Below are 14137 nucleotides of genomic sequence, written 5' to 3' on the forward strand. Positions count from 1 at the left end.
CCCAAAGACAAGTTGTTACACAACCTACTGAACGTAAGCCATGGCTAGGAGGCATGATCCTTTATACACAAACTGCTCAGATACACTGTGCACACGAGATAGGAAAGAGACACAAATAAAAGTGAATTCTTTATATGAACTTTGAAGCACTATCCACACAATTTTTCCCAGCATCATGGACTTTAACAAGGAGTCGGCTCTTCACATCAGGTGGCTAATCTATTGGAGATTCAGCTTAACATTATATCAACTTAGTACTATATTACATATTATATTAATATTAGTTTATCATTATATTAGCCTATTAGCTACTAATATATAATTTTGGCATGTTTATGTTAGCTTAATATATTAAATATATATAATTTATATACATATTTATATATATACAATTTATATTATATATATGTAATTTATAATTTATATTATATATAATTTATATTATATATACATAATTTTGTATTAATACAAAAGTATATTAATATAGAGAAGATGTGGCAAATTAGCAGACCCATCTAGTCTATGATACTGGTTGTGGTTATAAAATTTCAAAATAATAAATGTAAAAATTCAAAAGTTTATTGACTAGTTTTGGCCACAAGACTAAAAAGTCACTCTGCTACGAGCTCCTGAAGTTCACTAAATTTATGGCAACACCTAGCTTTGGGTTATGGAGAAAACAGCTCTCCATCATGTCATTTTCAAACGACCTCTCAGCAGATTCCTGAGTTTTGCCTCACCTAGACAGAAATGATTCCATCTAGCTCTTTAAAATATCTTAACGATTATTGTTTTTTTTGCAGAGGCAGATACTAGCTAAGCAGCCTTATGAAAGGGACTAGAAAAGGAAGTATCCCACTGACAAAAACTGACCATGATCATGCAAGATCCAACAGGTCAGGTGAGACGTGTTGAAAAACCCTTTCTCCCTCAAGGCGAGGCACTCACCTTGGAACAGCTTTCTAGTTTGGTTGTCCTGGAAACGTGATGAAGATGTATGGTCCTCTGTGGGACCACTGGGCCTGCTTCCAGTAGAAAGTCATGGGTGGTACCCCACTCCTGGCCTGGGAGGGCTACGACTGAATGTAAACATCTGCTGGGGGCCACAGCTCAGGGTCCCTGAGTGCAGTGGACCTCTTGTTCCCGGGCCTTGACCCTAGCTGGGACCCAGGCTGTGTACAGGGGGCTGTTACGGGATGGCTTCTAAGCCCAGCAGCAACTGCACCCATCTGTGTCATCTGTGGGGACCACTGCAAGAATTTCCACCAAAGAATGATGCTTCAAGCTGACCCGTGGCATGGCGTCCATGGGGTCTTGCTTGTCCTGTATTCTTCAGAGTAAACTGGTATTCAGGCATGGCCTACCCAGGTCTTGGGAGTTCAAATGTGTCGTTAAACCCAACGCTAACTATGATGAGTGTTGCCTGTGCTCTTGGTAGTCTTCAGAGACAATACACCCCCACATTTAGCACTAAATAGACAACAGACATGGCTCCATAGGGGATCAGGACCAACCAAGATGAACCTTTAAGAAATGATTCGAGACCCTTAAAGATATTGTGAAGTATAGGGCTGAGAATAGCAAACATAAAAGAACAGAGAGTGTTCATTCATTAAGGAATTGAACTTAATGAATTACTCGGTATGTGCCATGGGTACAGAGGGAAGGAAATTCACCCGGGAACCAGACTTTGGTTTCACTCGGACTATGTGGTTGTGGCTGTCAGTATCTATAGTTAGTGTGTCAGACTTTTTTTTTTTGGACATTTATTTTTGTTTCAAGTTCCTATGTTCATCTGAATCCCTTGTTGATTCCCATCATCCCCTGAGCAAACTCCTCTCAGTTAACCCCAGAAAATAAAATGCTATAATCTTTGACTCTGTAATTCTATTCTGGTAATCTAATCTCAGGAAAAATCCTAAATACAGGAAAAATCCTTCTGTAAAAATGTAAAGTGCTGACTTATTTACTTCACACAAAAAAATTTTAAAACATCAAATGTCTATAGGTCACAGTTTACTAGGGTCCAGCTATTTAGAATACTGTTAAAACAGGAAAATAATGTTAATTTAAAAGCATTATATAATAGGCAGATTGAAAATTCCATGTTAAGAAAGTACGATAAAAATTACACAGACAAAATTATTTAAATAATGTTTTTTAAAACACCTATGCATAGGAAAAGAAATGGAAGCCACAGAATCATTAAGGGGCAGCTGCAAGTGGAACTGAAATGTCTTTTTTCCTCCTATTTTCTAAACATTCTCAAGTGAACATGTTTTACAATGGCAACATTGATTTCAGTTGCATTTTCAATGCATTTGTTACTCAAAATCACAATTTTATAGTCAATCTTGTGCTCATTATCCTTTCAGGTATACTATACTAATATTAGGCTTGAACAAATCATGTCAAATCAGGATGATTATGTTATTCTGAAAATGTAAACTGTTACAAGAGAAATAATCTGGCAGACGCAAGATTTAAATATCTTTTATTTAATTATCAGAGCCTAATACTCTTTCTGACACATACTGCATACTTAGGTAATATTTGTTGTGCTTAGAAAACCTAAAATTCCTATTTAGCTTTTCAGGGACTTAAAGGAAGACAAAAGGAAGATCTTCTGACCAAGTCATTCCTGTTAACAGGAACACTTCATACCAATATACTTACCATAATGTCTGGGGAAAAAGTAACACTTAAAAATATATTAAGATGTTTACAAAGCTCAAATTCTAAAATACGGGAATTTAAACTTACGAAAGAAACCCTGAGAGGAAACTTTGGTATCCCTCAGATTTAACTTCTGAATTGCTTGCTTATCTATATTCCTTCCAAAGGGATTTTATGTTATTTCTACAAACATAAAAAGTTCTGGACATGGCCAGTTATACATGCAAGTAAATAAACTTTACAAAAGACCCATGTTAATTTTAGAAAGAATAACATGATAAAGGTGCTGGGCTACAATTGTTAACTTCACTACTTTAATATCATGAAATACAAGTACAAAACACTGTACAAGTATACTCTTTGCTACAGGGATATGGAATAATACATTTGTGTTTTTACCAGAACTCTGTATCACCCAGCACTAGCCACTGTACCAATGGCTTTCCACAGGGATTTTCTACCACTCTTACGAAGTTTTACCATGAATAAAAAATCTCCCAACTCTTTTAAACCACTGCAGATTTATATTTATCTTAATATTCCTGTCTTGCTGCTTTGGAGAACTGTCAAAAAGTACAAAATCACCTCAGGCAAGAGTTTTCAGTACGTAATTTTGTTATTTCATGTTGGCCAAGATCTCCTTTATGTTGGCATTGCAAAGGCTCTGTGTACTTTTATTGGGTTAGAAAACGTGTCCTCTCAATAGCCCTCTTACTATTTAGGAATGCAAATTGCCATTTCCTTAAAAGTACAGAATATTACATAGTTATTAACTAAGCAGTAATTCATGAAACTCCATTTACAAAGGACAAACAACAACAGAGGACCATAAAGCCCTACGTGTACTAAAGAAAAACAAATTTTCAAATATTTCAACTGTTTTTTCTACCTCTAAACTGGTTTAACCATATCACAAGTGAGAGTTAACACCAGCCAATACAGAAAAAGTAAACTGTGCTGAACTGTCCAGAAATCAGCTTCTATAATATATCTCACAGTTTCTAGCCATTTTGGCCAAGACTTTCCTTATGAAAAACAAACAAACAAACAAACAAAAATGATGAAAGCAGCATTTACTTTGTTGGAAATGCAAAAAATAAAATAACAACACTGTAAGTTTCATAAAATATTTGCAACTAATTTTGTTTTTATAAATAAATAAAGTGGTGCTTATCTGTTTTTAAAGTTTTAATTATTCTTGCTGTTAAAAATCACTTAAAGTTATGCCAACTTTTAAGCATAAACATGTTTGGAAAACTGAACCACATTTTTAACTGCCATCTTTATGCTTTGTTCTTGGTAGAATCATCTTTGTTTCTTCTCTTAACATCCCAATTATAAACTCTGGCCATATCTGCAAGAATTGTCAAAGAAAATGCCAAAGCAATTCGAAAGATAACGTGCAATCACACACTGAATGAAAGACAGAAATCACACACACAAAATACTAGTGGCTACAGCAAGGTGTAGTATGTCTGCCAAGGAAAGCCTGAAACAAAATTCCACCAAAACGTAGTCAAGACCTCAAATCAATGATTGTTTAGCATAGCTAGGTCAACTATAGTATTTGACACATGTGTGCTTGACACTCTCCCAACAGTTTTCAAGAGAGACCCTCATCCACAGTATTTTGAAGGTGGTTCAAAGTATACCCTGACATGCAATGTTTAAATTATTATAATTTAATCATCACTAATTTTCTCTCTCACCCTGTTTGGCTTAATTTATGCAATCTATTCAGCATCTATATCTTTTCCTTTCCACAAGTTCCACCCTGCGTAGGCCTTCACCTATTGGTGCTCACTTTCCCGGCTCATGCCTTCGTTGGTGTGTCCTGAAGGTACAATATTATCTTCTAGGTATTTTATCTTTTTTTACCTCTGAATGAAGTCTCCACATTACCAGTCATGTGCTAACCCCTGTTCTAGGCCTCAGACAGACCTTCACCCAACCCCTTAAAACCTGTCATGCGCTACATGCTATGGAGGAGAGAAAATGTGGAGCTCCTATACTTGAAGAGCTCCCAGTCTAGCATGAAAAACAAATTTTCAGTACTATGTGCAAAGTGCTCAGGAATCACAGAGGAGCAACACAACACCCTGAGAGGACTAGAAAATGTTCAGAAATGTTCTGCTGCTTGAGCTGAAAGACGAAAGGTAAGATGGAGGAACCCAAGCAAATAGGGGGAAATCAGTCTAGGTAGAAGGAACCAAGTGTGGATATACAAAGGGCACGCCCTATTTAGGGGGTGAGGAAAACCGCCTGGGGTGATCTGGACCTTGGGCGCACCAGGGGAGGAGCAGGGCAGGAAATCAGTCAGTGGCACATGGAATCGAGACTGGCAGGGACCACCCCCCAGAGTGCCCATGTGCATAGCTGACATGTAACAAAGAACCACTGAGGCATTATAGCCAGAGGAATAAAAATAGCTCAGTGAATTCACAGCAGAGAGAGTGTGAAGGACTGGGGTGGGGGAAACAGAGTAGAAAACTGCCATACGACCCAGCAATCCCACTGCTGGGCATACACACTGAGGAAACCAGAATTAAAGAGACACATGTACCTCAATGTTCATCACAGCACCATTTTACAATAGCCAGGGCATGGAAGCAACCTAGATGTCCATCCTTAGATGAATGGATAAGAAAGCTGTGGTATATATACACAATGGAGTATTACTCAGCTATTAAAAAGAATGCATTTGAGTCAGTTCTAATGAGGTAGATGAAACTGGAGCCTATTGTACAGACTGAAGTAAGTCAGAAAAATACCAATACAGTATATTAATGAATATATATGGAATTTAGAAAGATGGTAACGATGATCCTACAGCAAGCAAAAGAGACACAGATGTAAAGAATAGACTTTTGGACTCTGTGGGAGAAGGCGAGGGTGGGATAACTTGAGAGAATAGCACTGAAACATGTATATTATAATATTTGAAACAGATCGCCAGCCCAGGTTTGATGCATGAAGCAGGGTGCTCAGGGCTGGTGCACTGGGATGACCCTGAGGGATGGGATGGGGAGGGAGGGTCAGGATGGGGAACACATGTACACCCATGACTGATTCATGTGAATGTATGGCAAAAACCACACTATTGTAAAATAATTAACCTCCAATTAAATAAATAAGAAAACTACTGACCCTCGGTTATTAAAGGCCAAAATGAGTGTAACAGAGAGGTAAGAAGATTGACTCCCAGGTTTCTGTTTTGAATGACTGTGTGGGGCCAATGATTCTGACAATTAGGAGACACAGGTCAGAGGGAAAACGCCAAGAGCTGGGTTTCAACATGAGAGCCTTTCCTTTTTCTCTGCTAAAAGAAATCCTACACTACCTTTAACTACAGTCTCAGGCCTATCTTCTCAAAGACTGTTCTGAACTCACACTAGCTCACATCTATCACTCTAATTTTAAATTGCCTTGGTGTTGACTACCTGAAATTGACTTCTATTTTGCTATGAAATGATCATTAGCTGTCTCACATGTGCTTTGTCATTCTTTTTTTACACTGATCTCACCAGCGCATGCCCCACATAGCTTAGCACAGTTGTAGGAACACAAAAGACCCTTAATAAAGAGTTGTGGAACTCTAGTACTTATCTAGCTATAAAGATTATCTTGAGAAAATATCTGAAATAGAAATACGCATGTACTAAATTGAATTTGCTATTTCCACACTTTCACACCTCAAATTCAGATCAATCTATAAACTTATTTCAGCACTAGTTCTAAAATATGTCATTTACTACTCTTATAAAATCTGCAACTTAACATTAGTCTAAGAATAAGGACATTCTTCTCATTAAAGCAATGCACATAAGAACATAAAAAACATTTTTCTCCTGTCCCCCCTTTGCCTTTCATTAGGAAAGGATACTGACTTCCGTGGTAGTAAACTGATCTCGAAGGAAGTCGAGGTCTTCCTCAAGAGAATCAAGATTCTTTGTGGCCGTCAATAAATTCTTTTCCAACAACGCCTGAGCTTCATCAATATCATATTCAAGCATTACGTTCGCCTGCAGAGAGAAAAGCGTGACAATGAGCAAACACTGACTTTGTGCTCTGTAGGTTAGAGCAGTGGTTGGCAAACTACAGCCTTTGGGTCAAATCTGGCCAACCGTCTCTTGTCTCAAGTTTTTTGGAAACACAGCAACTCTTTATTCACTTAAGACTTACATCCCGCAGTGGTGAGCCAAGTACTAGTTGTGGCAGAGACCATGTGGTCTGCAACACCAAAAATATTTACTCTCTGGCTTTTCACACAATATTTATTGCCCCGAGTTACAGAATATATTTACATACATTATATCATTTCATCCTCAACTTCTCTACAGTGAAGAAAATAGGCTCTGAGAAGTCAGCTTACCTATGATTTCAAAGATACTAAATAAATCGAAGATTAGGATAGGAACCAGTATCTTTAGTTATCAAACCCTATCTTTCTACCACCTCTATCGGGACACTAAATAGTAATACATTTGAATCAACTGAAGTAGTTGTTTCTGAGCTTAAGGTAGAACTTTAAAGCTTTCAAAGACATATGTATTATATGCATTTGGTCCATTAAGAGAAAACAGCTAGCTTTAACTGTCCCCTTCCAAACTCCAACAGATGCCAGAGGTGAAGGCAAGATGACTAGCTCTGGATCTAAGATCTGGAGTAACTGCTGACACTTGGGAAGGCATGCACTCTGTAATGGGGAGCCGTACCTTTCACAGCTCTGAACTATCACCTGACTTACCACCAGGCATTTCTAGAACCACTTTCCTCACATGACAAATGGAATTTAAAAATTACTCAAAGGATTGTTTTAAGAATTAATGAGGCAACATGAAAGGACTTAGCACCAAGCAGACGCTACATACTTATTGACTGAATATGCCAGTCCATGATAATTGGAAGTGAGTGAATGAAAGCCGCTCAGTCATGTCCGACTCTTTGCAACGCCATGGACATGGATTTCTCCAGGCCAAAATACTGGAGTGGGTAGCCTTTCCCTTCTCCAGGGGATCTTCCCGACCCAGGGATCAAACCCAGGTCTCCCGCATTGCAGGCGGATTCTTTACCAGCTGAGCCACAAGGGAAGCCCTTGTGAGAATTAGAAAGCTGCATAAAAATTCAGACTGGACTAAAATATTCAGTGCAAAGTAAATGCTTCTCCAAACACAGACTCCCAATCTCACTTCTCAATTACTGATACTTATTAGCACTTTTTTCCCCCAGAAAATGTCCACACTTTGCTTACCTGTAACAAGAGGAAATAAAATACATTTTAAAATACTTCATTCCTGTCAAAAACCATCAATCATTCATTCAAGTATATCTCCTTAGTTGGTTCACTCCTCAAACACTGCCTTATCAGCCTCTCTACTTGACAGTCTAACAGGCATCTGAAGACTGACATGCCCAAAAGACAACCTCCAAGTCGTCCTGCAAACATGTTAGTGCCTTCCGTGCAATATGAGTCACATGTATTTTTTCTTGTTGTCTTTTTACTTTGCTCATGATTTCCGAGTTTTGTGGCCTGAAAAACCATCCTTATTACAGGGCTACAATTATCTGTGACTTGGTCTAGAACTTTGATGGTGTCACGAGTTCACGTCATTACGTGATCCATTTGGAATCCATCTCATATAAGGTGGGCTCCAGCCATAATTCTCAGGAAGAGTGCTCCCTGTTGTCCCAGTCTACTTTATGGAATCATCTTATCCCCACGTGCTGATTAAGTGTGGGCCAAGGAGAAAAGAAACCAAAGAGGATAACCCCTAAGATCTGAGCTACTGAGTGGCTAGCTGTTCCATTTATAAAACTAAAACTAAACAAGAATGGGAATTATGTTTGTAGAAATAAATGCATAAACTCTGAAATGTTATAGCTAACAGAAATCAGGAAGGAGGAACTAACAGATAGAGAAGTGAGTTTCCATGTATGAATCTGCCAACCTTTCACGGCCCCAGAGTGCTTCTCAGGGATGACTGTACAGGATAACAGCGAGTGGAAATCCTCCCAATTTGCAACTTTGCATAGGAACTTGCCTGAGTTAGCAAGACCTACCTGTGTGGTCAGGCATGACTTGGTTGATCATGGGACTCAAGAGTAGTAACAGGAAAAAATCACAGACAAGGTCTCTCAAATCATCACAACTGAAATGTATGACTTTCAAATGGGTTCTAAATGCAAGATTTTTATAATAATCTTTCCCCCCTTAAGTTCAGAGATATCTTTCTAGAACTCATAAACTCTGATGATGAACAAACATCTATCTGAGGTTTGACAATAACTTCTGTTACATTTAACAGATAAAGTGCTAGCTGGAGGGAAAGCTGCATTTTGGTCCATTTTGTTTTGACCGGAAGAGACTCAAGCACGTTTCTGTGGCAAACTTTCTCATACTCCTAGTCCCCTGCGATGCTACCCCTTCATTCTGTCCACGGTCAAGTGCTCCTCTTCAATACTGCCATGCTGGGGAAAACACACTGCCTTACCAAATGTCAGCCAAGGAAGCTGTGGCAATGACATTGACTTACCCCCAACCACAGACACACTTTATCAGTAGGAGGAACTGAAGCTTTGCAATACAGGTTATCTGCCAATAAGAACCTGGTCTCCAGTGAACTGGTGGATTCCTTCAAAAAAAAAATAAATACATGACGGTACTGTAAACTGTCCATCTTAATACCAAGGTCATACAGGCGATTGCAGAGCTGAGCTTAAGCCATTTAAAGCAGTCCCACCCCACAGACAAATCAGGTGGAGGACCCGAGGGACAGAGAGGTAAAGGAGAAGGGTAAAGAAAGGACCACAGGGGCCACAGGACTGAGCAGGGAGCACATGCATCCTGACTCAGCAACTTAATGCACCCCTGAAGGCTGTGGCAAGCAGCACTTGTATGAACCAAACACACACACTTCAGTGCCTGGCACAGAGTAAGCACTGGACAAGCATGATCTATTATTATCACTTCATCAGCACTTCATGCTCAACCAACCAGTCTTCTGAAGTCTCTTATAAAGTTTGTGACATAAAAAAACAGTCTCGAAATGTAGCTACTCTGCCAGTCAAGTAATAAATCATGTATATATACATACATATAATATGTTAAATATTTTCTGAAACTTCATTTTTATACCCTGCTTTTATTTAACAAAAAAATGGGTGAGAACTCAGAAGATTCTCAAATCCAGTTCTGCCAGTAACTAGCTATGTGACACTGGTCAAGTGTACCCTCTTTGTAAATATTTCCTCAACTGTGAACTGAGAGCCACAAACAATAAAGACTATTCATTTCTTTTTGCATTTAAAATAATTTCAAGTTGCATTTAAGCTTCACGAATACTACATATAAGTAAAAGACCCCAAGTAGTGTGGGCCCTAGAATTAAATCTGACTTCGGTGTAAAACCACACGTTTCACAGAAGCACACCGTCTGTGATATCACTACATGTGCTCAGAAAGGCAGACTGGATCTTCTAGCACGGGTTCAAATACCAGTGACCAAGGAGTCAAGGAACACGTGTCTCTGCTGAACTATCCTGGTTTGCTCATGTTTATAAACAAAAAAGACACTTACTTTTTTCTTCTGCATATATTTTAGAATTTCTAAAGTCTGCTTAATTTCAGGAATCTGGCCTTTTAGCCTGTGAATAAGAAAAAGGTTAATTTAGTATCCGGCACCAAGAAACAGTCTTACTAGCTTTATACTTTCTATTGATATGTTTTGAGGACAATACGTAAACATGAAATAGTAAATATATTTTATATGTAAGATATTTAATGAATTGTTTATGAAAATATCTAAGATATTTCAGACATAAATATTTACTAAACTGCTTATATATAATAGCAAATACTTATGGAACACCTATTGTGCACAGAGTCCTGTTCTATATGTCAAATCCTCCATTAGTAAACTTTTCTGGGCTGTGTGTGCTTAGTCGCTTAGTCGTGTCCAACTCTTTGTGACCCCATGGACTGTAACCTGCCAGCCTCCTCTGTCCAGGGATTCTGGACAGGCAATAACAGAGTGGGTTGTCATGCCCTCCTCCAGGGGATCTTCCTGACCCAGGGATTGAACCCAGGTCTCCCGCACTGCAGGCAGATTCTTTACCAGCTGAGCCACTAGAAAGTCATATCCCCCAGAGGTGATTAAGAGGTTCTACATTTAATTAGAATTGCATTTTAAATAGATTATTTTTTTAAATAACATGCATTCAAGTATTATATTCTCAACTGGAAACCACCAATTCAGCAGCAGCAAGTGCAGGGACAGCTTCTCAGTGCCTGCACTTCTCACAGTGCAAAATCAACTGAATGCCTAACACACCACAGTAAGATACAGTATAAATTTCATGATTCTTTTAAGCCTTGGTGATTTTTCTTTAACTTTTATGTTGAAAAATACTATTTTCTTTTCAAGTTAGGTAATAATTGTTACTAAAATTATAAATGGATCGTTGGTTTGAACACAGGAAATTTATGAAAACAATGATAGACATGATGAGACTGATCAGACTGAACCAACTGGACATCCACACATAAAAAAATGAATCTAAACACAGACATACATATACATTTCACAAAACTTAAGTTGAGATGAATCACATATGTAAAGTATGATGCAAAACTATAATGCTCCTAGAAGATAACACAGGAAAAAACCTAGATGACCTTGGGTCTGGTAATGATATTTTAGATATAATACCAAAGACATAATCCATAAAAGAAATAATTGATATGACAGACTTTAATGAAAAGACAAGCCACAGACTGGGATAAGATATCTGCAAAAGACACATGTGATAAAGGACTGGTATCCAAAATATAAACAGAACTTTCAAAACTCAACAATAAGGAACAACTGTATTAAAAAATGGACCAAAGAACTTAACAGATACCCTACCAAAGAAGATATACAAATGGCAAATAAGCATATGAAAAGATGCTCCACATCATATATCATCAGTATCAGTTCAGTCACTCAGTCGTGTCCAACTCTGTGACCCCATGAACCGCAGCATGCCAGGCCTCCCTATCCATCAACAGAGAAATGCAAATTTAAACAATGACATAACCACTGCAAAACTATTCTGGGTTTCCCAGGTGGCGCTAGTGGTAAAGAATCTGTCTGCCAATGCAGGAGATGAGTGTTTGATCCCTGGGTCAGGACGATCTCTTGGAGGAAGGCATGGCAACCCACTCCAATACTCTTGCCTGGAGAATCCAATGGACAGAGGAGCCTGGTGGGCTACACTCCATGGGGTTGCAAAGAGTCAGCCATGACTGAGCGACTGAGCACACACACACCTGTTACAATGGCCAAAATCCAGAATACTGACAACTCTGGATGCTGGTGAGGATATGAAGCAACGTTAATTTTCATTCATTGCTGGAGGGAATGCAACATGGTACAGTCACTTTAGAAGACAGTTTGTCAGGTTCTTACAAAACTAAACAAATGCTTACCATATGATCCAGCAATCATGCTCCTTGGTATTTATCCAAAGGAGCTGGAAACTCAGGTCCAAACAAAAATTGCACACAAATGATTATAGAAGCTTTATTCATAATTGCCCAAACTTGGAAGCAACCAAGATGCCCTTGGTAGGCAAACAGAGAAATAAATTGTGGTCCATCTGGACAATGGAATAATACTCACTGCTAAAAAGAAATGATCTATCAAGCTATGAAAGACATGCAAGAAGCCTAAATGCATATGATGAAATGAAAGAAACCAACCTGAAAGGGCTACTACATACTATAGTATTCTGGCTGTAAGACATTCTGGAAAACACAAAACTATGGAGACAGTAAAAGCATCACTGGTTGCCAGGGGTTTAGGAAGGGGAGGGAGGGATGAATATATGGCACACAGAGCATTCTTACTGCAGTGAACCTACTCTGTATGACGCTATAATGACAGATATATGTCATGGTGCATGTGTTCAAATCCATCAAATGTACAACATAAGAGTGGAGACTAATGTAAACTATGGACCTTAGTTAATAAGAACATATCAATATTGGTTCATCAACTGTAATAAATGTTCCACTCTGGTGAAAGGTATAGATAATGGGAAGGTTATACATGTGTAGGGGCAGGGGCTAAATAGGAAACCCCTGTACTTTATGCTCCATTTTGCTACAAAACTAAAACTGCCTTTAAAAATAAAGCCTATTCAATTTTAAAAAACTAGTAGCAACTGATTCCCAAATGAAGTCACTCTCACTGACAAGAGGTAACAATATGCTGAAAACACTCAAAGCCAACTCAGAGAATACAGAATGAGACCTTTTTAGCTCTTTTATTTTTGATGATTAGAAGCGGCCCAAGGCTTTCAGTGTTTCACGTGGAAAAATGTGCAAAACTATTCTGGGAGTCCTGTCAAATCACAGTGTAATTTGTAACCGAATGGACTAAACACGGACTAAAAATAAAGCTGTGGAACTTTCAGAAGACATGCAACTAAATATTATTAGAGATCAGCATGCAAATAAATTCAAAGTACGATAATGAACATGTACTTCCTGAATCATAAAAAGAAAGTCACAGTACATGTGAACGAGGTTAGCACGGCAAACTTTACAATCTGTGCTACTGACCTGGGAAATGTGTCACAGAAGCCTGCTGCTTGAAAAATAGTATCACTATCTGGCAAGACAACCCAGTGAAGAGTCGAGAAACACACACTTAGCATTGATTTTTTTGTAAGCATAGCTTGAAGGCTAGTGTTCTGTGAACTCTTTACAATTCAATACAGATGTCATAGATCTCTCAATTTTGCTTCTCTTTGTCTATGCTGATATACGTAAGTGCGAGAAAGATGTAGGTGTGTTCATGTGTATAGTATCTGATAGACATGTAACATTAGTATGTTCAGATCAAATTGTTTAGGTCATACAAATGATTTCTATGTTATATTGCTGTACATGTAGATATTACATGTAATATACAGGTTATGAAGCATAGCAATCAATCAAGAAGCTGCAACTCTGGACATCTCAGGAACTAGACCACCAAAGCCACTGCGCATGTCTGAGCAATACACCCTCCCTACCCTTGTTGTGTCTGATTCCCCACAACCACATGGACTGCAGCACACCAGGTTCTCTGTCCTTCATTATCTCCCAGAGTTTGTTCAGACTCATGTCCATTGAGTCAGTGATGCCATCTAACCATCTTATCCCCTATTCTTCTACTCTCAATCTTTCCCAGCATCAGTGTCTTTTCCAATGAGTTGGCTCTTCATATCAGGTGGCCAAAGGACTGGAGCTTCAGCTTCAGCATCAGTCCTTCCCATGAATATTCAGGGTTCATTTCCTTCAGGATGGACTGGTTTGATCTCCTTGCTGTCCAAGGGACTCCTAAGAGTCTCCTACAGCATCACAATTTGAAAGCATCAATTCTTTGTTGCTCAGCCATCTTTATGGACCAATTCTCACATGCATATATGACTAC

At 38.6% G+C, this 14137-nt stretch overlaps 1 protein-coding gene across 2 annotated transcripts in view; it reads right to left on the bottom strand.

Annotated features, from left to right (window-relative positions):
* Nucleotides 1–3734: 3734 nt before the first annotated feature.
* VBP1 (VHL binding protein 1) overlaps nucleotides 3735–14137 on the bottom strand; it is a 68363-nt gene continuing 57960 nt past the window's right edge. For both annotated transcript variants that reach the window (XM_020889545.2, XM_020889546.2), the window contains 4 exons: nucleotides 10253–10319; nucleotides 9210–9308; nucleotides 6560–6698; nucleotides 3735–4030 (listed from right to left, as the gene is read on the bottom strand). In XM_020889545.2, the coding sequence (XP_020745204.1) occupies nucleotides 3960–4030; nucleotides 6560–6698; nucleotides 9210–9308; nucleotides 10253–10319 (376 nt within the window). In that variant the 3' untranslated portion in view covers nucleotides 3735–3959. The remainder of the gene's footprint in view (nucleotides 4031–6559; nucleotides 6699–9209; nucleotides 9309–10252; nucleotides 10320–14137) is intronic.

Source organism: Odocoileus virginianus, unplaced genomic scaffold (assembly GCF_023699985.2).
Source record: "Odocoileus virginianus isolate 20LAN1187 ecotype Illinois unplaced genomic scaffold, Ovbor_1.2 Unplaced_Scaffold_16, whole genome shotgun sequence".
In the NCBI taxonomy this organism is placed as follows: domain Eukaryota; kingdom Metazoa; phylum Chordata; class Mammalia; order Artiodactyla; family Cervidae; genus Odocoileus; species Odocoileus virginianus.